This window comes from Cucumis sativus, chromosome 3 (genome assembly GCF_000004075.3).
Source record: "Cucumis sativus cultivar 9930 chromosome 3, Cucumber_9930_V3, whole genome shotgun sequence".
In the NCBI taxonomy this organism is placed as follows: Eukaryota; Viridiplantae; Streptophyta; class Magnoliopsida; order Cucurbitales; family Cucurbitaceae; genus Cucumis; species Cucumis sativus.
This window is the reverse complement of record NC_026657.2, coordinates 8,008,104-8,032,593: the sequence shown is the minus strand read 5'-3', so window position 1 is coordinate 8,032,593 and position 24,490 is coordinate 8,008,104. Positions and strand designations below refer to the sequence as shown.

The 24,490-nt window shown below is 32.4% G+C and overlaps 4 protein-coding genes across 5 annotated transcripts; 2 read left to right on the top strand and 2 right to left on the bottom strand.

Annotated features, from left to right (window-relative positions):
* Nucleotides 1-383: 383 nt before the first annotated feature.
* Nucleotides 384-3,180, bottom strand: LOC101218027 (upstream activation factor subunit spp27). Its single transcript, XM_004133883.3, has 2 exons — nt 2,668-3,180; nt 384-739 (listed from the first exon to the last, which is right to left on the bottom strand). Exons 1-2 carry the CDS (start codon nt 3,016-3,018, stop codon nt 617-619), a joined length of 474 nt encoding a protein of 157 aa, XP_004133931.1. The 5' UTR covers nt 3,019-3,180; the 3' UTR covers nt 384-616.
* Nucleotides 3,181-3,920: 740 nt separating this feature from the next.
* On the top strand, nt 3,921-9,903 carry LOC101217789 (tRNA threonylcarbamoyladenosine dehydratase). The gene is made up of 11 exons (XM_011652498.2): nt 3,921-4,149; nt 4,402-4,445; nt 5,036-5,153; nt 5,560-5,707; nt 6,410-6,622; nt 7,192-7,326; nt 7,773-7,907; nt 8,093-8,308; nt 8,688-8,812; nt 9,177-9,234; nt 9,580-9,903. The coding sequence occupies exons 1-11, from the start codon at nt 4,058-4,060 to the stop codon at nt 9,688-9,690; spliced, it is 1,395 nt and encodes a 464-aa protein (XP_011650800.1). The 5' UTR covers nt 3,921-4,057; the 3' UTR covers nt 9,691-9,903.
* A 2,502-nt stretch (nt 9,904-12,405) lies between these two features.
* On the top strand, nt 12,406-14,905 carry LOC105434820 (chromo domain-containing protein LHP1). Of its 2 annotated transcripts, none has more exons than XM_011652496.2 (6): nt 12,406-12,777; nt 13,243-13,268; nt 13,381-13,467; nt 13,586-14,266; nt 14,358-14,418; nt 14,500-14,905. In XM_011652496.2, exons 1-6 carry the CDS (start codon nt 12,451-12,453, stop codon nt 14,545-14,547), a joined length of 1,230 nt encoding a protein of 409 aa, XP_011650798.1. In that variant the 5' UTR covers nt 12,406-12,450; the 3' UTR covers nt 14,548-14,905. The 2 variants fall into 2 exon arrangements, with proteins under 2 accessions (XP_011650798.1, XP_031738813.1); XM_031882953.1 differs by lacking the exon at nt 12,406-12,777 and adding an exon at nt 12,831-13,061.
* Nucleotides 14,906-18,332: 3,427 nt separating this feature from the next.
* Nucleotides 18,333-23,172, bottom strand: LOC101217552 (pectinesterase 2). Its single transcript, XM_004133881.3, has 2 exons — nt 22,259-23,172; nt 18,333-19,267 (listed from the first exon to the last, which is right to left on the bottom strand). The coding sequence occupies exons 1-2, from the start codon at nt 23,109-23,111 to the stop codon at nt 18,591-18,593; spliced, it is 1,530 nt and encodes a 509-aa protein (XP_004133929.1). The 5' UTR covers nt 23,112-23,172; the 3' UTR covers nt 18,333-18,590.
* Nucleotides 23,173-24,490: the final 1,318 nt, after the last annotated feature.

The following is a 24,490-nucleotide window of genomic DNA, read 5'->3' as shown; positions in this document are numbered from 1 at the left end:
GTGATTTTTACCAACAAAAGGTACATCGTAGCTCACGGCATCGCCCATTTGTTGCAACCATAGGAGCTAGCGTTCAAAAATAAATCTTTGATAAGAGATTATCATTTGTATCTTGAAATTTGTCTAATTGAAATGAAGAAGTTGAGTTGGTTTACTTTAGGGTTTTAGAGCTGTTGATAGCTATAATCTCTAACCAACCATAGGATATTATGTCCCAAAAGTCATCAAACACTTCAACATTCGGTTTAGTTTTAAGATTTATGAAAACTGAATATTCAAAATTGGATCCTTCATCCTATTTGTAATAAAAACAATTCATTGACATCTTGTATTTTTTTACATTTATATTTCATCCATTAATATGATTTGGAGCTGAAACAAAATATGTGGAAGCACCATACAACACAAAATGTACAATCTGATTAGGGAAAAGAAGGCTTCAACTTGTGAAGAAAATGGAAGCCATCTACTTTGGTGTTTATCCTTTTTACAAACTTACTGGACATCACATTGGGGAGAAGTTCATCAATGTTACCTAAACAAGACTATTGCTAACTAAAAGGATTGAAAAAGTAAGTTAGAACAGGGATTGAAAGTTGATCTCTCATCACCTGCATCAGTTCTTTACAAAATGGCGTGCGAGAGATTTCCCGATCTCTAAGAAACCAACCTTTTCCCTTCCTTCGAATATGGCTTTAAGTTTATCGTCGCAGTAGATCTCTCTTTTGTTATCAGGATTCTGCAGGCGACGACAATGAAATATATCGTAAGCCGTTTGTTTTTTCTTTGAAAACTATGGGTAATTGCGTGCAGCTCATAAAGTTCCACCAGAAATTTTAAGTAAAATATTTCATGTCATAGGGAAGAAACTCAGAGTGAAAGAATGTACAAATGAATACAAAAATAGAGAGACAAAAAAATAAGCCTACAGAAGGAATCCACAACTAACTTTACATGAATGAATGAACATTCCAAAAGAATAACATCTTCAAGTTATGTTAACTCTGGCTTAACTGTCGAGCTCACAAATAAATTATAGGGTTCAGTACCAGATATTTCTTGAATAAAATATCAATTTCAACAATTTATAGAGTAATACTATTACTATATACTACTTTGGACCTTACACTTTTTGGTTTTGGTTCATTTTGGACCCTATACATTCAACTATGAGTCCTTCCGATCTTTATACTTTCAACTATGGACTGTGGCTTATTTTCGTACCTATAATTTCAAAATGTTTGCTCTAGTCTCTATACTTTGGCGAGTATGACCAAGCAAGGACCAAAGTAGTATTTGAACCTGCTGTGTAATATAATCTCTATATCAAGTGTTTCAACCTTTTAAGAGTTCAGCATTCTCATCAAAAAATGGAGGGGATTGTCAATGCCCAGAAGTCAACTTATATCACCAAGAGTCCATCGTGTAGATATTCCAAATCTAGAGACCAAAAGATTCTCAATTCTAAAGGTTCAAGAGAGCTCATGAAATTTGATTTTCATCCCCCAAAGTTCAAGAAAGAACACGGGGAATTTACCATACAAGCACAGTTTGCCATTACACAATTTAGATAAGGTCCAACAAGGTAACAAGTACTTCCCGTAAAGATCCCATCTCAGTTTAAAGGTGAACTTTTCTTTTTTTGGAACGAAAATATAATTCCTCAGATGGCTTTGCATCTACCTGGATCATGGAGAAAAGTGGTTCTCGACCTCAGCAATAATAAGCATTGGGAGCGCCAGTTATGGATGAAACCTCCATACTCCATTTTCCTTCAAATTAACTTTTCCTCTTCGGAAAAACTTAATGGCCCCCATTGCAGCCCGGAGAGAAACCATAGATCTCAGTTTAAAGGTTAACTTTTCTTTTTTTGGAACGAAAAAATAATTCCTCAGATGGCTTTGCATCTACCTGGATCATGGAGATAACTGGTTCCTCAACCTCAGCAACAATAAGCATTGGGAGCACCAGTTTTGGATGAAACCTCCATACTCCATTTTCCTTCTGATTACTAAACCTTTCCTCATCGAAAAAACTTAATGGCCCCCATTGCGGCGGGGAGAGAAACCATGGATCTCAGTTCAAAGGTTAACTTTTCTTTTTTTGGAACAAAAAAATAATTCCTCAGAAAAGTGTGCATCTATCTGGATGGAGAAAACTGGTTCCTCGACCTCAGCAATAATAAGCATTGGGAGCGCCAGTTATGGATGAAACCTCCATAATCCATTGTCCTTCAGATAATTGAACTTTTCCTCGTCGGAAAAACTTAATGGACCCCATTGCGACGGGGAGAGAAACCATAGATTTCAGTTTAAGGATTAACGTTTCCTTTTTAGGAACGAAAAAAGAATTCCTCAGATGGCTTTGCATCTACCTGGATCATGGAGAAAACCGGTTCCTCAACCTCAGCAATAATAAGCATTGGGAGCACCAGTGAAACCTCCATACTCCATTTTCCTTCAGATTACTAAACCTTTCCTCATCGGAAAAACTAAATGACCCCCATTGCGGCGGGGAGAGAAACCGTAGATTTCAGTTTAGAGGTTAACTAGTGTCTGTTAGTTGATGCAATTTCTGGATTGGAAGTTGGAGGTGCACTATAGCCTATTTGCACGTCCATTTTTCCACCCAATGGCCTAGAAACCAAAATGGTTATAAGCTACAAACCTGAAGGTTGTGGAGCTTTATGTAAGACCAGATCTGCGTGACGGCATCGCTGCGAGAAGCCTCCGATACACCCAAGAAGTTGCTCAACGCTGGAGAAACCTGAGTGACCTTCAGAATCCCCGACGGTCGAGACATTTCCTTTTTTATTTTCGGCTCGGGCGTGGCTGCAACACCAGCAGCAACGGAGCTCGGAGGAGTCTTCACCTTGGGCAGCTTCGGCTTCGGCTCCAGCTTCGAGGTCGTCTTGGATTTGGGAGCGGTGGCGGGAACGGTAGCAGAGGATTTGGACGGAGCTAAGAGAGCTCTACAGGCTCTGAAAACCCTTATGCCATTGTTGAATCCAGACGACATTGTTACTCGCTCGGTTCTTGCAGTCTGTTTCCTGCGGAGGGTTCAGTGGAGGAGATGAATCGGGGAAAACTCGCCGCGATACCAAGGGAGAAACAACGTGAAATTTGGACTCCCTTTGGACCATTCCCTTGCCCTAAGGGAGGGAATTGCCTCCTTAAATGCTTTTCATTAGAGAAACTTCTTTTGTATTATTTTACCTTTACCGAGATACTTCATTTTAACTTGAGTCTATTAATTTTACAATCGAATATATACTCACTAGTTTTAATATATTAATCTTTTCTAACAACAATTTAAATATAAAAGTTAAATTATATACTAGTTATTAGTACAGTTAAATGACAATGGAGTATTTCCCCTGTTGATTTTATAATTATTAGCTTCTAAATCTTAAACGAGACTCGGAAAGATAGAAAAGTATACACATGTTAGAATAAAATAGGTCATTTTTAAAATATAAATAAAGTAACTATATCTTCTATTGAAAAATATTATAGTAAATAAAAGCTTGGCTAAATTGATAATTACAAAGATACATAGTTTTAATTTTCATACTATTTTACTAGAAAGATTATAATCATACTAAAAATAAAAATATCGTACTTTTAAATTATAAATATAAAACCTAACAAGTACATAATTTAATTAAAAATCACGTAAAAAATATTATTATAGTTTTAATTATATTATTAATTTTTTTTTTAAAAAAACTAACGATTCAAACTTATTTCAACTTTAGAATTGAGCACTAAAATTTATATATATACACACACTTTGATTATATAAGTTTAAGAATTCGAATTTTATGGAGTTTCATTTTTATAATTATTATAAATATAAGAATCTAATTTTTACCTCTCTTTTTTCTTTTTAATTTTAGGCGTTCAGTTATTACATTAAAAGTTTGTTTTATGTTTCGGAATTTGTCCAAAAGAAAATAAAGAATAAACTCAACGAAGAACGGTCAGTTCATCAAAAGGCTAAAGCATTGTGGAGGTGGCCGTTCTCAGCGGGAAAGGCGAGAGCTGGGTTTGAGAAAATGGAGGGAAAATTCAAGTCTCTCTCATTGGTGGGAGCTGGAGCTCTCTTCGGTTCTGTTTCTACCTTCTTCATCCTCAAGCTTCTTCACAGGCAAGTTCAGCACTAGAATCTCTTCTTTATCATCCCGTTTCTTCTAGATTTTTTGATTCATTGATCACTCTTAAATGCCTGATATGGAGTTCGAGTAATTATCTGCGATATTGAAACCCTAACAACACAGATAGTTTTCTACCTTAAGGTCCTATCACTTGGAAGAAACAATAGAACTTCTGATTATGTTTTATCTTCTATATCGTGGTAGTTTCTCTCAGGGATACTGATAATTAGTTATCAACTTTGCAGACAGATCGCGGATCATGCTGAATCGAAGGCAACCAAGCTGCGTGGTAAGTAATCATCGAAATAAATATTAAATAGATGTTTTCCTCCATTTCAATGGCCTATTCAAAGGAAAACTTAACTAAACACGATGGTTTATGAAGCACAAAGTCCGTTCAGGGCTGATTCACGGTTCAATTTTTTGTGCACTCCGCAGTCGAAGCTTTGGTTAATGTTGCCTTATAACGTCTTAGCATACATAAGTAGACTACGAGGGTTACATTAATGTTGATAGTCTTCTATGATGTGGTCGTACAGTTTTTATTTTATTGTCTTCTTTTTTACTTCTGAAAGAAGTCCATATCTCATCGTTGATTTGCTCTAATAGTCTAATGTGTAATAAGTAAAACATAGTAGTTTTATTCTTGATTGAAATTGATGTGGTCTTGTATGTAGATTTTATGATGTCATTGTAGAGAATGAGAAATGACATCAATGCTCATGCCTCAAAATGTTGATTTCAATGTTTCTCTTGGAACTTGGAACTTACTCAAAGCTAATTTTAGGGTATTTGTTTCTTGAAAATTTCTCAATAATATGATTTTTGTTAATGATTGTGGAAGATATCTTATTAAAAAAAATATAATGATTCTTGAAGGTAATGAGAATATGGTCGAGACTACTGTAAAGGGCAGTCCTGTTGTTGGGTGCACCAATCGTGGACTTTCTGATGTAGACCTTCTAACTGACGAAATTGTTTCTGAACAACTAACAAGGTATTTTCATTTTATTTTGGAAGGTTCGGTTCATTATGATAGATTTGGTGTGTTTCTTTCTGGAATCTTTTTGTTTTTCAAGATTTATTTTGTCGAGATTAATCTATTTCTTTTAATCCTCCATTAAATTGCAACCATTTGCATAGGGTTCTATTTAGCAATCCACTTGTTTTCTTTTCTAATATCCCTCGTTAGATATAATCTTCCTTGGGTTAATGTTGTTTAAACCTTTGTAATTTATTCCATTTCCTTAAAGTCTGGTCAAATGTAGAGGAAATGGCTCCCTCATGCACTCAATTAATGTGAGATAAATAAATGACTTGGTATTTCCTTGCTTCATCAAGGTATACTTTATCATTAATTTTATTTGCTTTTAACATGTTAGTTATGCTCCCGTTGTCATTAGGAACATTCAGTTCTTTGGCCTTAGCTCGCAGAAGAATGTGACTGCATCCTATGTTGTGGTAATTGGTCTTGGTGGTGTTGGGAGTCATGCTGCTATGATGCTTCTTCGATCAGGGGTTGGCAGGCTTCTCCTCGTTGACTTTGACCAGGTCTTGTGCAAATCTTTCTGATGTATTTTAGTGCAATCTATTTGATTCTACCTTCTTGTTGAATCTTTGACTTCTGCTACTTGCCAATCTGTAATATTTCTTTCCCTTCATGTGAATGTGATTTTTAGCGTTCATTAGCCTTTATATCCAGTCTGGCATGATTTTCCTCAACCAAATGTCCTAACACAACTATTTTTCTATTTTGAGTTCATTTATTTATATCAATTTTCATTATGATTATGTATAAAAAACCTACTTTCGTTATATACACCGGCGGATTTAGTATAGGCTCAGGAGGCTTAAGCCCCCTTCAACTTTATCGTCTTTATATAATATATATAAAGAAAAGTTTTTAGTTTTTAATATTTGTAGGTAGCTTAGTGGTTACTTTGTTTGTTAGCTCCATTTCGAACCTAGTTTCAAATCTTTTTATGTAATTTATTTTTCCTTTTATAATAATTATACACTCTTCCCCACCTAAATTAAAGTTATTTGATAAGATAGATAATGAAGTTATTATGTATCAATTTCAAATTTTGAAATCTTGTAGAGGACAATTGTGAATAAATTGTTTGGATCCGCCATTGCTATATAAATTGGTTATTTGTACATTATATCGACATCTAAATGTATGAAAGAAAAATTAATGCATCTATATTCTCTCTTGTAGCTAGTATACTCATTTGATAATTGCTTGAAAAGGTGTCACTTTCTTCTCTTAATCGACACGCGGTTGCAACAAGAGCAGATGTAGGTATCTCAAAAGCTCAGTGCCTGAAGGAGCACTTTCTATCCATCTTTCCAGAGTGTCAAGTAGAAGCAAAAGTGCTATTATATGATGCAACATCTGAAGAAGAAATTCTTTCCGGAAAACCTGATTTTGTTCTGGACTGCATTGACAATATTCATACAAAGGTGATCTGCGAGACTGTAACTTCAGATAGTTTTTTTTTTTTAATTATCCTTTTATTATTATTATTACAATTATTATTTATTGGCAGTGGCTTCAACGTTGATGCTAAATTGATGTTAGGAGGATAAACAATGATGATGGTATTTAGAAAATTAGTCTACTCAGAAAATATAAACAAGTTAGGTTCGTTTACCAAAACTGTTTGATGACCTTACTTGAACAGGATTTGTTCTATAAGTTGTACATCTGTGTCCTTGAGTAACCTAAGTAACCTAAGTTCATACTGAAGGATTAGAAGAACTACCATTTGGGTGATAAGTTATGTAATGTAAGTTCATAATGAAGGATTGGAAACACACGTGTAACTTGTATAATGTTGTTTCTTTTGGTTTTGGGTGATAAGTTTTTCCCTGTAACAAGCTTTTTGGCCGAAGGAATAGTTTGTTTATTTGCATTTTAATCATTTTAAGCAATTGATATTGACAAATTTTACTTTAATTTATTTATATTTACATTTGGATGTGATTGTCTGATGGGAATCTATTTTTAAATGCTTAATCATGTGTGACAGGTATCACTTCTTGCTGCATGTGTACGTAGGGGATTAAAAGTATTATCAGCAACAGGAGCCGGAGCACGAGCTGACCCAACAAGAATTCGTGTGGCTGATTTAAGAGAGTCAACAATTGATCCATTATCGCGTTCTGTAATGTTTCTTACATGTGACAAGAGTTCTTTTTAAGCTAACGTTTTTTATATGCTGTCAGATTCCTTTGTTAGAAGGTTGGATCAGAGAAGTTATTGGTTTCTGGAACATGTTTTAAATTGAACTCTTAATTTAGAGGATGGGTTGTCATATATTTTGGTTCGTTTGAACTCCTAAACCACTTTTTCTTTATTTTAATATTTGGGAATTGATTAGAACTAGCAGGTAAGAGAGTGACTTAGTTAGTGAAATAGAGATTAACCTTTGCTAGTGAAACACTTAAAAGCATTTGGAAAGATCGTTTTTGTGATAAGCAGATAACTACTCATCTTGTGTTGGGTTATTAATATGCCATTTTACCATATGCCTATCAATTATATAGGAATGCACCAACATTTTAATCCTCCTTTTTGAAAATCTAGGATGTGGCTATTTTTTAAATATAGGTGAGGCACCGTTTGCGGAAAGGTTATGGCATTGAAGGGGGCATTCCTGTTGTATTTTCTTTAGAAAAACCCAAAGCCAAGCTGCTTCCATTCCAAGGACCAAGTGGAGAAGCTGAAAATCCTTCAGATTATCAGGTGAGGAATTTACCTGTAATATGAAGTGACCATCTTTATATCTTTAGAGCAAGGCCAAAGTGCATTGGAATATTTTATATACTTGCTTCCGAGGTTTATATTTCTTGACTTTACAATGAAGGAATATTTTTGTACGAAAATGTTACTGTGAATAAACACATTTTAAAATTTCATCCTGATATCAGATAACTCCTGGGTTCAGAGTTCGCATCATACCCGTTCTAGGTACCATCCCTGCAATTTTTGGACAGGTAATGGCCTCATATGTTGTGACACAATTAGCAGGGCTTCAAGTGGACACAGAGCCTGTCATTAATTTGGACTCAGATCATTACAAGTTGCTTCATCAGCGACTCATTGAGCATGAAGAATCATTGTATGGCACTGCCATGGAAGTCCAGGTGTGAAGGCTTTCAACTGCAGATGAATTTTTTACCAGTTACTTCTTTTGTCCTCCCTCTGTTTTCTTTTGGATTTGTTTGCCTGATGCAAGTTACTAGGTTAATTTAAACATCCACTTTAAGTGAAATGATGTTGATGTTTTTCAAGTTAGCATTTTATGAAATTTTAAGTTTACTTTTTAGTCTTGAAGCCATAATTTTGATTGATTTGATCACAACTCACAAGTACTTTAATCGTAAGAATTTAGTATAAACTGTCTAATAACAAATCAATTTGGTGTTTTTGGTTTCCATCAATTTTGTTGACACTCAGTTTGTTGGAGTCCATTAGTTAGCATTCTAAGGCCGTTTCTTTGTATTTTGATGCAATTTACTGTAGGTAGATCTTGAAGAAGTGATGTTTGTTGCAAAAGAGCTCTGGCATGGAAGAAGTGCGAGAGAGCAGTCTGCAAGAGATGTTGGACGAGGATTATGGCGAGCTATCAATGAATTAATGCTTGTGAGGTATGAATAAGCCGTATTGTCTAGAATGCAATAATATTTGATGTGGATTAAAATAAAAGGTATCTCGGCCACTCCCTCCCTTTTCTTTAAACATGTAACATATAATTATCTCCATTTTTTTAAGATAAAATTTCTTTGGAGTCTTATATCTTATTGAGTAAGATAAACATATATTTCACTCCTAAATTTACAAAATTGCATAGACAAAACAATGTTTGTTTCTATAACATGTGACATCGTTTCTCTAGTATGAATGAGGTGATGCATGTGCCTAACAAACTAACAGAACGTTAAGATTGTAAGTTACCTGGATTTGCTATAGATGTTCATTTTCTCTGGTGCTGACATTTTGTGTACAAATTAGGTGGGACCGAGCAAAACCAGCATCCGTGTCGAACTTAATTCTATTGAAATTTAATGAGGTAATTCACCTTTACATACCGGATGAATTTCTGAAAATTATCCTGAAGTAAATTTTACTTTGTTCCACAACTCGTTCATGTTTTTCGATTCTTTTATCTTTTATCAGTGCTTCCTTGCACACATTTCTAAGAAAACTTCAAATAACCAATATTACATTGTTTTCATTTTTATGAAAAAAATTGGTTGAATAAATGTTCTAAATTTTATTTAGGTCCTAAACTTTCATATACTCATAGATATGTTGTTCTGGTTCCTGATTGGTTTCCTCTTGATCCTAAAAGTACTAGTTGCAATTCATGTTTCGCTTGGAAATTCAGTTTTATGCATCTGATTCTTTGATGCAGGCTGACGAACACGAGTCGTCGACCCTAGATGACATAAAGGAAAATGAACCTGAATTCTTTAGGAGAGTGACTGCTACTTTGAAGCGAGCTGAGGTGGAATTTTCTTTATGAGAAGATAAATTTCTTAGTTGGAATAGATAAGGATTTGTTGCTTTCGTTCCTAATAGTATCATTTCTTTAGTTCAGCATGGGAAGTTACTAGGTTAATAGTGACTTAAGCCTTAGATTTAGCCCAATATTATCAGTTTTACTGAAGTAAAATTTTGGTCTAGTTAGTTGTTTTTGAGATCATGGTTTATTTTGGTTTAGTTGTTTTTTGAGATAGTGATTTTTTTTGTTTTTTGTTTTTGCTTTTGAGGAAGAGATCATGAAATTTGTTCATTTTCTGAGCATATAACTTTTTTTCATAGTTTTCAAAAAGAAAATTGGATTTGAAAGCATAATCTAAGCTGAAAGATGTCATTCTATCTTTATTTCATACAAAAAAAAATAGAAAAAAATGTTAAAAATAGAATATTTGATAAAATATTTATATTTCATAGAAAAACCACTTGGTTTGGTTTTATGGAAGGGAAATAGTAAATGAAAATATATAGATAATGGATTTAATAGGGGGACGGGTCGAATTTCGAAGTGGATCTATTCACTTGGTTGGAGGTACATTTTCTCCTTCAAACACTCCACATATAATCATGTGTTGTTTTTACTTAAATATGAACTAATTTAGATGTTAATGTATCCATGTATGTATCTAACTAAATTATTCACGTTTCACTGTATGTATTTTTGTAAGGGTTAAGTAGGTAAGTCGCTAAAGTATTTAGTTGCTATTTTTGAAAAATAGACGGATGGCTTTGTTTTTTTCTAAAAAAATACCAAACCAACAAACTAACCAAAATTTTCTTAAAACACGAAAAATACGGTAATAAGCCTTTATGAGAAAACTAATGTGTTTTTTAAAATCCGATTTCGAAAGAATCAACCATTGGATAATAAATTAAAATTTTTGTAAGTGAATTAATTGTATATTGAATTTTGTATAGGAAATAGTGACGATTTTAGTTTTTTTTTATAAAATATTAATTTATCATCTCTTAATTAAAAAATTAAAATGAAGTTATTATCTTATTTGGTATTATAAATATCAAAATCATCTCATGTAGAATCTTAATGACATGAATTAAAACATGCTCTTTTAAAAAGTTTAAAAGTTTATTGGTTAAAATAAAAAGTCTTTGTTCGAAAATAAGATTTAAATTTTATTATTTTAATAATTAAATTTGTCTTTTAGACAGTGTCATGGAATCACGAAATCAAAACTAACGAATTAAATGTATTTAAGAGTAAAAGTTTTAAGAATTTCAAAAATTAGAATATAAAAAGCTTAATAAGAAGTCTTTTGATAGTTATGATAGTTAGATCATTATAAGAAAATAAACGATTTCAGTGACGAATTACGAGAAGAACGTATAAATTAATTAGATCGTGAAAACATTGAAAACTGCATAATAATAATAATGTAATTTATAATTTATAATTTATCTTGAATTTCAAAAGTTTTGATATATATCACATAGTTTCTCTAACTTCCTTAGCTCTTAAAACTATTTTCTCTTTTAAAATTTATTGAGATCTCTTTTACTTTTTCTATAATAAAGAAGAAGAAGAAACAAATAAAATATGTACTTTTTCTAATCTAATGTTCTACTTGTTTCATTATTTTCCTTCTCTCCCACCTATCTTGACTATGTTTGTATGTGTCCATTTCATATTTCTCTCCTCCACTCTCTTCCATAGATTTTTGTATCATACATTGACTTTTTTTCATTATCATTCAACCTAACCAAATAAATTATTAATAGTAATCAAACTTGAACAAAAAATCTTTCTTAACTTATTTCAATAATCTAATTATAACTTTTTGTGCTTATATTGAACTATAATCGAAGATTTTGTAATAAACTTTGCTACCTCCAAATTATTTTTACACGACGTTCATTGATTATTGTTAAAGTTTATGAATTTAATGTGTCAGTGCACACTAACAACATAACACACTCTTCTACGTTTACTTTGTTTTTCTTCTACTCATTTGTTTGTTTTCTTTTTTCTTCTAAGTGCGAGATGAGAACATATTGAACAAAAACACTTTGTACTTTTATTACTCTATTGATAACAAGTCTTTGATAAGAATGCATTCCAAGAGCTTCATGTGTTGGATAATGGACACTGATCATGATAACACCATCGTTTATTGTAATGAGAAAGCAACATGAATAGAAACGGGTTTTATATATATATATACACACATACATATAAGCAAGTGTAATTAATGATGTTTTTTTTTTTGTGGTTTTGTTGTATGAAATTTAAATAGTTTCACAATTTTTTATATTTTTTAAAAAATACCTAAAATCAAAGGGCTATTGCAGAAATATAAAAAAATTATAATAATAGAGCTAATGTCACCCAATTTTTTCAACAAAAAAAATAGTAAATTTTAAAGTTAATAACTCTATGATTACAGTTTAATAGTTTTTTGATAATTCTATAATCATCGTCTAATATCACTAATTTTACTGTGTTCGCAATATATAAAAAGCATGTGTCATTAGCTATTTTTTTATAAATGTTTTTGTCATTTGATGAATCTAATATTAAGTTGGAAGGAAAATACTATTAATTTAATAAAATAAAATGGGGAGTGAAAGACCCGTGTTAAAAACGGACTAAAGGATTACTTATGCTTTGATGTCCAAATTAGCTTAATTAAATTCGATTAGCGCTCACTTAATTATCTTTTTTTTTATATTGTATAAATTGAAAAATGAAAAGAGAGGGAAAGGAAAGGAACGGAGGGATAGAACGAAAATGGGGAGAGGGAAGAAGAAAGCGGCGGGAAGTTCTGAACCTGAAACAGTGGCGCTTCCAATCCCTGATTTCACTCAATCAACTCATCTTAATGGCGATTCAGCCCCTTCAATCTCTAACAACAACGGTAGTGAACCCAAAATTTTATTTCCACATTCACCTTCTTCACTTCACAATGCTTCTGTGCAAATTCCTCTACCCATCGACGACGCCGGAGTGGTCAACGGCGAAGACAATGTCATACCTGATGTTTCTGCTTCTGAACGTACTAACCTAGATGAGGGCTTCTTCGAAGTTGAAGCCATTCGGCGGAAAAGAGTTCGTAAGGTATTTTGGTCTCTTCCGCCATTGTACCTACTTGTTCTAGGATAATGTTATGTTTTAGATATATCATGATTCCGTTTGTAAACAGAATTTGGTAGACAACTGTGGATAAAAAATCAGCGCCTGAAAATTGGTTAGGTATTTCGGTCTTTCTATTCGTAAACTGTGGATATAACGTTACGTCTGTAATGGGGTTATGTTCTAGGAATTGGTTAGGTATTTCGGTCACTCTATTCGAAAAATTATGGAATGTGAATGTAATTGAGAAATTGTGGATGTTTACGAGAGTGCGTTTATTTGTTTATTTCCCTTCTATTTCGATTTACTGTGGAAATAGCTTTTGATTCCGGTGTTTTGTTATGGAATTAGTTTGGTATTTTATTCTCGGATTTGTTGTTTTGGCGATTTTGTTTCTGGATGTTCTTTTACGAGTCTGATTTGAGTTTTTTTTCTTTTTCGGATTTATAGGGACAGCTTCAGTACCTCGTCAAATGGTGTGTACGATTTTGAGGTTTTTCTGTTTGTTAACTGTACAGTTCTTTCAGCTATTGCTGTGATTTGTTCTTGATATACGTGAAAGTAGCTTCAGGAATTTTTTTTTGACAGGCGTGGTTGGCCAGAGACAGAAAATACATGGGAACCCTTGGACAATCTCCAGTCATGCTTTGAATTTATTGAAGAATATGAAGAAAGGTTCTTGGACCTATTCAATTATTTTTTATTTTGTGAAATGACCGCAGCAAACTTATGGAGAATGGAAATGTAATTTAGAAAATTTCCTCACAACTGGGGACTGTTCTGTGTTGTTCAGGTTTTGTCAATCGCGATCAGGAAAGCAGCGGAAGCGGAAGCGCAAGGACGAAGACATTGAAAGTGAATCTCAAGAGGAAAAAGATCTCCAAATTATAGCCATTGATAATGTCACGGATGTAGTTATCAGTACTCTGGATGATCGTCTATCGGCCGCTCCATTTAACAAGAAACTTCATCGTGATCTTCCTATTTCTCAAGAACCCTTAGACTCTATTCATGAAGGAGAGCTAGATGGGAAATTTGATGGAAGTAGAAAGAAAGACGAATATGATCTGAAACTTATCGACTTCAATGCATCGATATCTGGCAACATGGTTGATTCTGAGAAAAAAACAGTGGCTTCTAACGATGTTAGCCTTGTTTATGATGTTTCCAAGGCCGATTGCGTGGTGGGTTCTGCTCAGGTAAGTCACTCCACTGGTGCCAAGAGAAGGAAGTCCAGTAGGGTGAAAAGGTTCACGAAGGATTCAGCCTTGCCTGAACAAGGATTAAAACAAAATGCAGCAACTGTAAGCATTGAGCCTATTGATCCAAGTGAACAATTAGGACCCCAGAATCCTAGTTCGTCAGGCCACTCCAGAAATGTGTCTACCATCACAAGGATTATCAGGCCTGTTGGTTATTCAGTTTCAGTATTAAATAACATCCCAGATGTAATCGTAACCTTCTTGGCTGTGAGGTTTGTTATGCAACACTATCTGCTCTTCCTTTGCTAGTTGAGTATTATTCTATCTGAAGCAGTGATTGTGGATCTCATTTTTTGCATGCAGGTCGGATGGAAAAGAAGTGACGGTGAATAACAAATTTCTTAAAGCTAACAATCCACATCTGGTAATTGATCAAATTTCCGTACTTTACCTTCTTTAATTGGTTTTTGACTTGCTAGTATTTACAACTACTCTCTCACTGCAGTTGATTAACTACTATGAGCAACATCTCCGATATAATCCTACATTATGAAAGAACTGCACTTGTGTCTGGCCACCACCATCATCTACATGGTTTACAAGCTGTAATTTTGTAGTTTTAGGAGATTCAGTGAAATACATTATGAATTCTCGGTAAATTTCAACTGTGTCAAGAGGAGATCAGACTATTTTCCTTCTCCGTTTAATTCTTATATGGGGATGAATGGAAAGTTATATTCTTTTTGAATATTGAAGTTCCTATCTCAAACAATTTAAAGACTTAGTTAATCGAACTATGAACTTGTAACCACCCTAACAAAAAAAAAAAAAACTCCAATGGCAAGAGGCTGTTTGCTCATAATCTTGTAAGACATTGTCATTCGTTTCCCCTATAATCCTGCTTTTACAGATATTTTCCAGTGTTGCAGTTTACTATTCAAGTGATCTTATCTGCTATACAGATGCTGAGTGTTCATTGAGCTACGGGATGCTTATTTATCAGGTTCTTTCTTGGTCTCCATCCATGTTATTTTATTATGTCAAATAGAATAAAGTACAGATATTGGACGGTTCTGGACTTCCAACTGCTCCCGCAAATGATAAATCTGAACCTCTTGACTTTGGCATATTATTTATCTGTATGCCCACCTATGATGTCATTCAAACACATTTTTCATTTAACTAAATGTCATTATCTAACATCATTTAATTTTAATAAAAATGTAAAAATAATCAGGTGCCTTTCTTATGGTACCTGATTATCCATCTTACTTGGCATAGACTAGACCATCATGACCCACAAAGATACATACATTGTCTCCTTTCTATTTCTTTCAATTGATAAGTAATTAGTTACTCATCAAGCTTTAAACAGTTTGCTCGGGTTGGCATCCAATCCAACCTATATTCTCTATAAGACGTGATTAAATAAACTGAAATTCTCTAGTCTTCGTCATTGATCAACTAATATGCTGACCTTCACAAAGCATGAAAAGAAGCGAAGCTTTTCCAAAGTCACTCCTACCACCAACAAACAGCCTTTTCCCCTCTCAATATCACTCTTTTGCAACCCAAAGTTCTGATTCAGAGAAAGATAATGGGATATGCTACTGCAGGTCCATCTCCTGTTGTACCTTGTATCATAGTTGGATTTCTGGGGATGATAATATTTTGGCCTACTCTTTCATCCATCTGGGAAAGCATAGAGCCTCTACTTGAACTGGGCATTTGGGTTGCAGTGATTCTTCTTTTCCTCTTACTGCTTGTACACTTTCTTTCTATATTCTTTCCCGTTCTTCATGCTTCTTCATCCACTTTTGCAGTTCAGCATTCCAGCAGCCCTGGCTACGATGCTGATGGATTCGGTTTCGGGTCAGGAGCATTGCTTCTAGGTCTTCTCTTCCTTGTCCTCTATTATCTGTTGTAATCCTATCCTAGTACTAGCATAATATAGCTTTTTCTTATCACTTCCACATGTATGCTTTTGTATACATATTCAGTTATCCATCTCTCTTGCTAGTAGGCAAAGTGACTTACTTTGACCAACAAGAGAACAAGCCCTCTCCATGGAGTCTACTAATATATTTTAATGAAAACTTAAACACTCTATCTTCATGTGACTAATGAGTTGTTGAAGACATCAAATTTAAAAGTCAGATGTATAATCTGTAGTTAATCAATTGGTTTAAGCAATTTTTGTTAATTGAACGTTTCCTTCACTGCGTTGGAACATATCAGATTGTGAATCTCCACCATGTTTTTGAGCTATGAGATTCTGAGTGATCTTACCATGAAACACTAGCACCTCTCTAGGTGCTCAATTTCGAGTTGAGCTGAGTCGAGAGCTGTTCAAGAGCTGTTCAAGGTAGCATAGTTTCTTTTGTGGCCATTTGAATTGAACATTCCATCAAGATGTTGATGTTGAATTCAAGAAGCCAAGGAGTTTTAACTCTGCCAATGAAGTTGGGCAAAATCCAATCTGATTTTGATTTAAACAGAATTCCATAAAACAGTTAGGGAATTTTGCAGGAATTTGCATTTAATTGGACCAAATTCCATTTTTTTACTGGAGAAAGAATAGGAATTTCTGTTCTCAATTTTCAATTTTATATTGGTCTTTTTCTTTTTTCTGAAAGTACTGTTGAACGAACTGACTTTATTTTTTGTTCACTATTTAATTTGACCACCGAATAGGAAAATAGGGTAATATCGTCAATTTATAGCCGAATTGGTAATTTATAATCTTATTAATTAAACCCTTGGAAGTTTAATTATCGAATCAAATTGAATCCTAAGTGATTAGTGATGACTTACTTCCTTTGTAAATAGTTCATGCATCATTCTCTTAATCTAAAACTTCAAAATAAATCTACATTATTGTATAATTATAAGGGTTGATGTATCGACGATTTTCAAAGATAGTAATAATAAAAGGATCTAAATAAATTCCATTATGGCAATTGAGGAGTTTATTATCAACAATTACATGTTTGAATGAAATGTAAAGAATGGCTTTAACTGTTACCATTTTGGAGAGTATAGATTGATATTTTTTCTAACTAAAATTTGTGATTGATCGAAGAAGCCAACCACTGTGCGTATCACTTCCATCTAATACATTATTTCTATGTTGGACTATACATTCTTTACTTTTAATTTTGTGTCTACTAAATTCTTCAATATTTAATTTAGAAAATATTTAGGTTTTATTAAACCTAAGAAATTTTAGGGAAGAAGAAACACCAATCTCTTCAATATCGTAATAGATATAGCAAATTGAAATTTTGACATTCCGGACAACTAAACCAATTTTCAATTGCCCAAAAGCCCACCATTTGAATTGGATTCACTTAGGCCATTAGACTTGAAACATGCATTTGTTTCGACACCCAAATTAGTCTTGGATATAGGATTTTGAGCACGTCTTTGACCACCGAAATATCGTTTGTATAGAATAGTAACGTGTAACTGATATTTGAATTTAAAAGTGTCTCTCTTAAATTTCAGAGATTGTTGAGTTACTCTCATTGGATAGTTACACTATCACCATTGGAAGTAAGTTCATTATCCACCCAACTCTTGAATGATTTAGTTATGGATCATTTGTTGAGAATCCGAACAATTCCAAATCTCTTTAAGGTCCTTCATGGGTTTTATAAGGTTTTATGGGTCTTGCAGAAATCATTCATATGTATTTTCTAAGATTTTCCAGGTGACTCTTATGTTTTTCATGGATCCTAAAGAGGTCTGTCAAGTTACCTATAAGCTCGCTTATGAGTTCTTTAAACTACCACTAGATTCCTCATTGATTACCTAAGCTACCATTATGTTTCTTACTAGTTTTCTAAACTTCATAAAACCATGAGATGGTTATTGGTTTCATACAACCTCGTTGGCCACGTTCTACTTTTATTCAATCTCTCGATCTCAATAAATCTATTCACAACACATTTCATCTTCTATAATCAAATTAATATAGACTAAAGTATGTGAATGAAGGTTTTTATTCAATTTCTAACAAATTTAAAGTTGTTCATTTAAGTTAATAGTCAATAATATGATTTTGGATCAAGAAGTTAACGTCTTTGAATTTGCTATTCCACCTAAACAAAACCGTCTATCCAAAAGACAATTCAAATTTAAATTCTAAACCAAACTAATGTCATGGCTAACTCTTTTGTATCTCTCTTCACAATCCAAGCTCTGCTTGATGAATTATTACATCACTTACTTCATAGCTAATTAGAAGCAATGATCCAAAATTTTCAAAAAATTATTAAAAATTTAGTGATGAAAACCAACAAAATCATACAAAACACACACAGAGAACAACAACAATTACTCAAACAAATCATATTTCATTTATTTGAAAAACTTACATTGTAAATTGTAATACAATACCCCTCTTGAATGGTAATTCTCTTGTCAAACCCAACCATTTTGAATTGAGAGACGAAAAGAAAAGTAAAATCAATTTTTTTAAAAGATATAATAAAATCTAATTTCTTAATGATAAACTTGTTTATTAAAGTATAATTAAAAAAAATAAACGATCATTAATATTTTTAATAATACATACAAAATTACACCGCCAAATTAGAGACCGGAAGTGAAAGGCACACCCGTACTCGGCAACCAAGACCCACCGGCGATGAAATTCCCCACGGTGAACTTCGAAGCCTCCGACGCACTGGTAATCACATGATAACCCTTCCAGTTCACCCGATTCGCCGTCGACGCTCCCGGCCCCGTATTCATATACTCGGCGTAATACAGCGTATTTAGGGCAAAATTACCGCTCCACGGCATCCACCCCGCCGGACTTATGAATCCTCCGATCGAGGATTTCATAACAACCGTCCGGGAATATTGCCTCCATGGGCGGCCTAAATAGGCCTTGACGCCGCTGAGGCCGCCAGAGGATGTGATTCGGCAATTGTGGATGGAGATTCCGGTGTTCTGATTCGGATCGGAGCGGCCTTGGGCGGTGAGGGTGATGGTTTTGTTCGGAGGATCACGGGCGATGATGTTGCAATCTTGGAGTACGACGGCGGCATTGCCGAAGATGAAATCGACGGTACCGTAAATGTCGCATTGTTTGTAGAATTGGCGTTCGGCGTAAACGTAGAGAGTGTCTTGATAGCCTTCGAAGCCACAACGGTAGAAGACTGAGAGATCTGAACCTGATCGGAGCGCTACCGCTTGGTGGTTCTTTGCTCCGGCGGTGTTTCTGAAAGTTATGTCTCTGGCGATGAATCCGTCTCCATCAACGGCTGTGATTTCACCGACGTTCACAATTTAGTTAATTAACACAATAAGACTCATTAATTTTTTTTTTGACAATTTTGCTTTAAATTAAATAACCTACAAATATTCACAATCAAAATTAATTCATCAATATATTTTATAGTTTATTTTGTAGCTATTTTTGCAAACAAAACACTTCAACGTTTTAGTTCTTTTTTTTATATATTACAAATTAAAAAAAAATCATTTATTAAAAAAGTATTTTGAGAATGTGAATTGCTTATTTGTAAGTTAATTATTGTTTTCTAATTCATTGAGCTATGATTAAGTTTGACATTGGGTGTGAGTTTGATTTGAGAGTGATTTTAAATAATTTTTCTATGAGGTAGATAGATAAGATATGCATTCAAAATCTAATTATTTTAGAACATTTTTAAATATAGTATAATAAAAAATATAATAAAGTTTCAGATTATATTACTATATATATGAATGCATTGCTAAAATGTTTATCAGTAGAAACTAATAGGATTTTTTAAAAAAATAAAAAATTTCAAAAAAAAAATACATTTGGTTTATCTATAAAATATAAATATTTTTTATAAATTTCTAAATTATATACAATATACTCATAACAAAATATTTTATATTTATGATTTTAGCTAGTATATATATATATATATATATATATATATATATATATATATATATATATATATAATTAGTTATTATACCTTTTTAAAATAAAAAAGATGGAAAATTGTAATTAACATAAATATTCTTTTGGATGAAAACTACAAATCACAAAAGTTGAATAGTGATGAATGAATTCAAAACATGTCACTTTCTTGCTTTATAAAGCTAAATTCAACTAATTTTAATAGAATCTATTATGCTACCCCTTCTTTTATTTCTTTTTAATATATATGAGTGTGTGTGCATATATATATATAGTAAAATAATTAGAAACTTTTGGTCCCATTAAATTACACACCAACCAACCAAGCTACTTGATCTTTTTGTCATATCATATAATATATATATATATGTATAATTTTCTCTAACATCCCACATTAAACCCTAAATCAAAATATGGCCCTATAGATATCATTTCCACTTCAATAATTCAAACAAAATGCCACATCAAATATTTCTATTTCTCTTTCTATTATTTTTCTACAAATTCTAACCCATATATATAATTAGGAAACACATTGTGGGTTCACTTTTTATATTAATTATTCTTTCCCTTTTTACTATAAATTATACCTTGTTTTTCCAAGACCTTATCCAATTATTTTGAGTAACAACAAATTATATCAACTTTGTTATAAAAATGATTTTAATGCCAAATAGATCCCTCCAAATTATTCCAATTTGATAGCTTTATGCTCAAGTTAAATTCAATTATTTATATACCTTTCCTAACCAATAATATTGTGTTTATTTGATCTTTAAAATGATATCATATTACTAATTTTCATGATCTCTGTACTTTTAACCCTATTCTCCTGGTCTTTATATTTTAAAAATGTGCATTTTCATTTCTATACATTTTCATACATTTCTATACATTTTTATATATATTTGATTCTTTCATTTCAAGAAAGTAACAATTTTGATCCCTTAAAAATGAAAACAAAAAGTTCATTAAAAGTTTAGTTAAAATGTCACAAGTATGTACTCAAATCCAAAGGATTTTAATTAGGTTCAAATCTTTCGTTCTCCACTTGTACTAAGAAAATGAAAAGAAAAGGACCAAAATAGTCACTTTTTGAAGTTCAATTAGAAACCGAATTAAATATAAACCTTAAAAAGTATTACTCTAATTGTAGCTATAACTTTGTAGGGTTTCTTAAAAATTTAAACTAAAACTACCGTATAATTATTTCACACGTCAATTTTTAATTACTACAACTATAATTAATTAAACAGAGGGTCATACGATTCACACTTCTAAATATATTGAAATAAAAGTCACTTAAGTGCATATAATTCAACCCCAAAATTAATTACAACCAATAGAAATGAATAAATTCTCAAGAAAGTTATAAAACATAGAATTATAGGGTTTGGCAATGAAGAACAATTCAAAACTATATTAATTACTATTAGCAATTAAATCAGTCAGCAAAATTTACTAATTTACTCAAAGTAGGTTTGTTGATTTCCTATTGGTCGCCGATTAATATTAAATTGAAACTAAAAATTCATAATGTGACATTGTGAATTTTCATCCATAGATTAGTTTATATATAAAGTCAACTTACATGACATTATCATATGTATTAGGTACATTTAACCTTTTTCTAATGTTATTTTGATTTTTTTAAAATCCAATAATATATTACATAAAATTTAATATTATTGTGTTTTTATCTTCCCTAAATCAATGACTTTCCCGACACATCGTGACATATGAGATGATGGTAGCGCCATGCACTACAAGCAAGTTTATAATAAATACAATGACAACAACTAAGTTTATAATAAATTTCAAGACCTCGTATTATCACTCTAATCCTATTTAATTAAGGGGAAGTTGCCAAAGTAGATTATTTAAAAAATTAATGTTTGATTTGAAGTTAAATTTTATGTCTTTCATAAGTCTTAGCTAATTCTTATTGATTAATGTTAAAATTTTGATAGTTAACTATAGAGTTAAAAAAATATCCTTTTTTCACTTTTCTACTCCTACAAACTTCTATTTTGACAAAAACAACTCGTTGTTCCACTAATCTATATGGTTAAATAGAATTCGTGAATTTTACTTTTCATCTTTCGAAAAAAGAATAGGTTTAGCAACACACATCAACCATTATCCACTATTTAATGTTATCATATTAAAGTTCAAATATTAATTAAAGCTTTTTAAATCTTAACTTAAATTCTCTAATTTGTAATATGTAGAGCTCATATTTGGAAGGGCCCATTTAAATTAATAACTTTATGAAAATAAAAAATGAAAAGTTTGAAGGAAAAAGAAAGTTTTAAAGAGAAAAAGAGAGAGGGCTTACCAACGGTAGCGGATCTGAACGTGGTGGAACCTCCGCCGACACTTCTACTGCCGGTAATGATAGTTTTTCCGATTCCGTCGCCGACCATCATAACATTCTTAGCCTTAATATCCAAATTCTCATTATAAACCCCCGACTTTATATATATCACAAATCTCCCGCCGCCCTTTGCGGCGGAGATAGCATCCTTCACCGTCTTAAAATTCCCCGACCCATCTTGCGCCACCACTACGTCCGCCTTCGGAGACTCAGATTGCAGCAATTTACGGTTACCAGGACTAACCCACGTGGGAAACCCATCAGTCATGGTCGTCGGCTCATACCCCTCCGGTGATGCGGGTTTATTCACCGACAACCCATCACTAATCAGCTTGGAAACATTATTAGCCGTCAATGGGTAGCCGAAAGCCGAAAGGCCGAGTTCTTCGAACCCTGTCCGGCAGGTTTCGAGGGCGGTGAGAGCGGCGCTGAGCCAGGTTTGAGCGTCGGCTGGTGAGCAGCGGGCAGAGGTTCGGTTGAGTCGGGTTATGATTTGGTCGTAGAGGTCAACGCAATCGGTCCATGCAGTTTTTTCTTTGGAATTTCGGCATTTTGGGCCGAGAGAAAGAGCATTTTTATGGGCTGAAACGGCACGCTCTAGTGCCGTTTCGACTAAGATTTCAAAGAAATGGGATTTTGTGGTTATTGGAGTTTTCTTTGTAGTAGCTTTGGTTTTGAGAAATTCTTCACATGGTGCTGGATATGGTGTTTGGCTACACCAATTTTTTATTTCTTTTTCCGAATAACATAAAATGTCTGACGGAAAAATAAGAACAATAAGAACAACGAAAAACACGATCGTGTGTCTTGCCATTTTCTCGGTTTACTTAGTTGTGAGATTTTTGTGAATCCTTTGGAGTTCCTTTTTATAGATGAAAAAATATAGTCTAAGTTAATAACTCTTTTAAATTTTCCATCTTAATTAAACCTCAAAATTAAATAATTAATTTTGTTATTATTATCATTATCATTATCATTTGTTTTTCTTATAAATTATTTTTCACTTTGACTTTGATTCTTGCTGATCTTTGTATATATGGATGTGTCGTGGTAGTATTGACATATGATATATATTGAAAGTAATGTGTTTTATTTATCTATTTGTTTGTTTGTTGCAAAGCAAATAAAGTTTTTGTTAAATTATTTTTAGTGAATATATAGTTTATAATTTAATTTATTGGTCATTTTGAAAAATTAAGACATGATATTATTATTATCTTACCCTCACTTTCAAATTTTGGAATACAAATTTAAAAACAATTAGTTGAAAACAACAAATTATGGTGATGTTTATTAATAATAATCCAATTACTATACCCTACGCACGTAACTCATAATAATATCCACTGTCGAGTTGTTGATCAACAAAATTATACATATATTCAAATATTCTTACGTTAGTAATATAATTAAAATGACTTGATTTAATTTATTTTTATTCATATATAAATAAATGCTTAGGTAGTAAAAAGCATTTTCAAATATAGCAAAAAGAAAATTGAAACTTTTTTCTAATTTTAAAGTTTTGCTAAAAAAGAAAAGAAAAGAAGAAGACTAATTTGGTTTAATAATATCCATATCAAATGGACCCTTATGATTTGACATTCTGATCAGTAGCCTGTGGTTTGAGACTTTAAATAAATTTGCTTTCAACTTGCTTACTTCCTTTATATATAATTCATTTACTTCAATTATTGCAAAATACGTTTTTCTTTTAAATACACTATAAAAAAAATTAAAGCCCAATGGAATTTCAGTATAATTCTGGTCAAACTCAAATTTGAGGGTTTTAAGTTTATGAAATAGCTAGGATATATGTAATTGAATATTTATGAAAAACAATATCATAAATAATAAAATCTTAAAGAATATTTGAATTAAAGGTTTGTCTTTTAATTTGATTGTTTATGTATATTAGGTTCACAACTTAATATTTCTAGACATTTTTATTAATTTTTCTATGTGATATAATGAAAACTTGATTCACTTTTATAGCAATTTAACTTTTATAGTAATCTTAAATTTTATAGGAACGTGTGAAAGTGTCGATAATTTTAAAATTAAGATAATGTATATAAATATGCAAAGTGGATAAGTATTATCATTTTGATTTTTAATTATGGTCATATATGTATATAAATATATTTGAAAAAACGACATAAAAATGAGAAAATATTATTAATGTATAATATT

Coding starts and splice junctions, on each gene's coding strand:
- LOC101218027 (XM_004133883.3), bottom strand. CDS start 3,018: ATGTCGTCTGGATTCAACAATGGCATAAGGGTTTTCAGAGCCTGTAGA. Junction 740..2,667: donor TAAAGCTCCACAACCTTCAG/GTTTGTAGCTTA, acceptor CGTCGCCTGCAG/AATCCTGATAACAAAAGAGA.
- LOC101217789 (XM_011652498.2), top strand. CDS start 4,058: ATGGAGGGAAAATTCAAGTCTCTCTCATTGGTGGGAGCTGGAGCTCTC. Junction 7,327..7,772: donor TTGATCCATTATCGCGTTCT/GTAATGTTTCTT, acceptor TTTTAAATATAG/GTGAGGCACCGTTTGCGGAA. Junction 9,235..9,579: donor TTCTATTGAAATTTAATGAG/GTAATTCACCTT, acceptor TCTTTGATGCAG/GCTGACGAACACGAGTCGTC.
- LOC105434820 (XM_011652496.2), top strand. CDS start 12,451: ATGGGGAGAGGGAAGAAGAAAGCGGCGGGAAGTTCTGAACCTGAAACA. Junction 12,778..13,242: donor GGCGGAAAAGAGTTCGTAAG/GTATTTTGGTCT, acceptor TCGGATTTATAG/GGACAGCTTCAGTACCTCGT. Junction 14,267..14,357: donor GTAACCTTCTTGGCTGTGAG/GTTTGTTATGCA, acceptor TTTTGCATGCAG/GTCGGATGGAAAAGAAGTGA.
- LOC101217552 (XM_004133881.3), bottom strand. CDS start 23,111: ATGGCAAGACACACGATCGTGTTTTTCGTTGTTCTTATTGTTCTTATT. Junction 19,268..22,258: donor GTTCAGATCCGCTACCGTTG/GTAAGCCCTCTC, acceptor GTGAAATCACAG/CCGTTGATGGAGACGGATTC.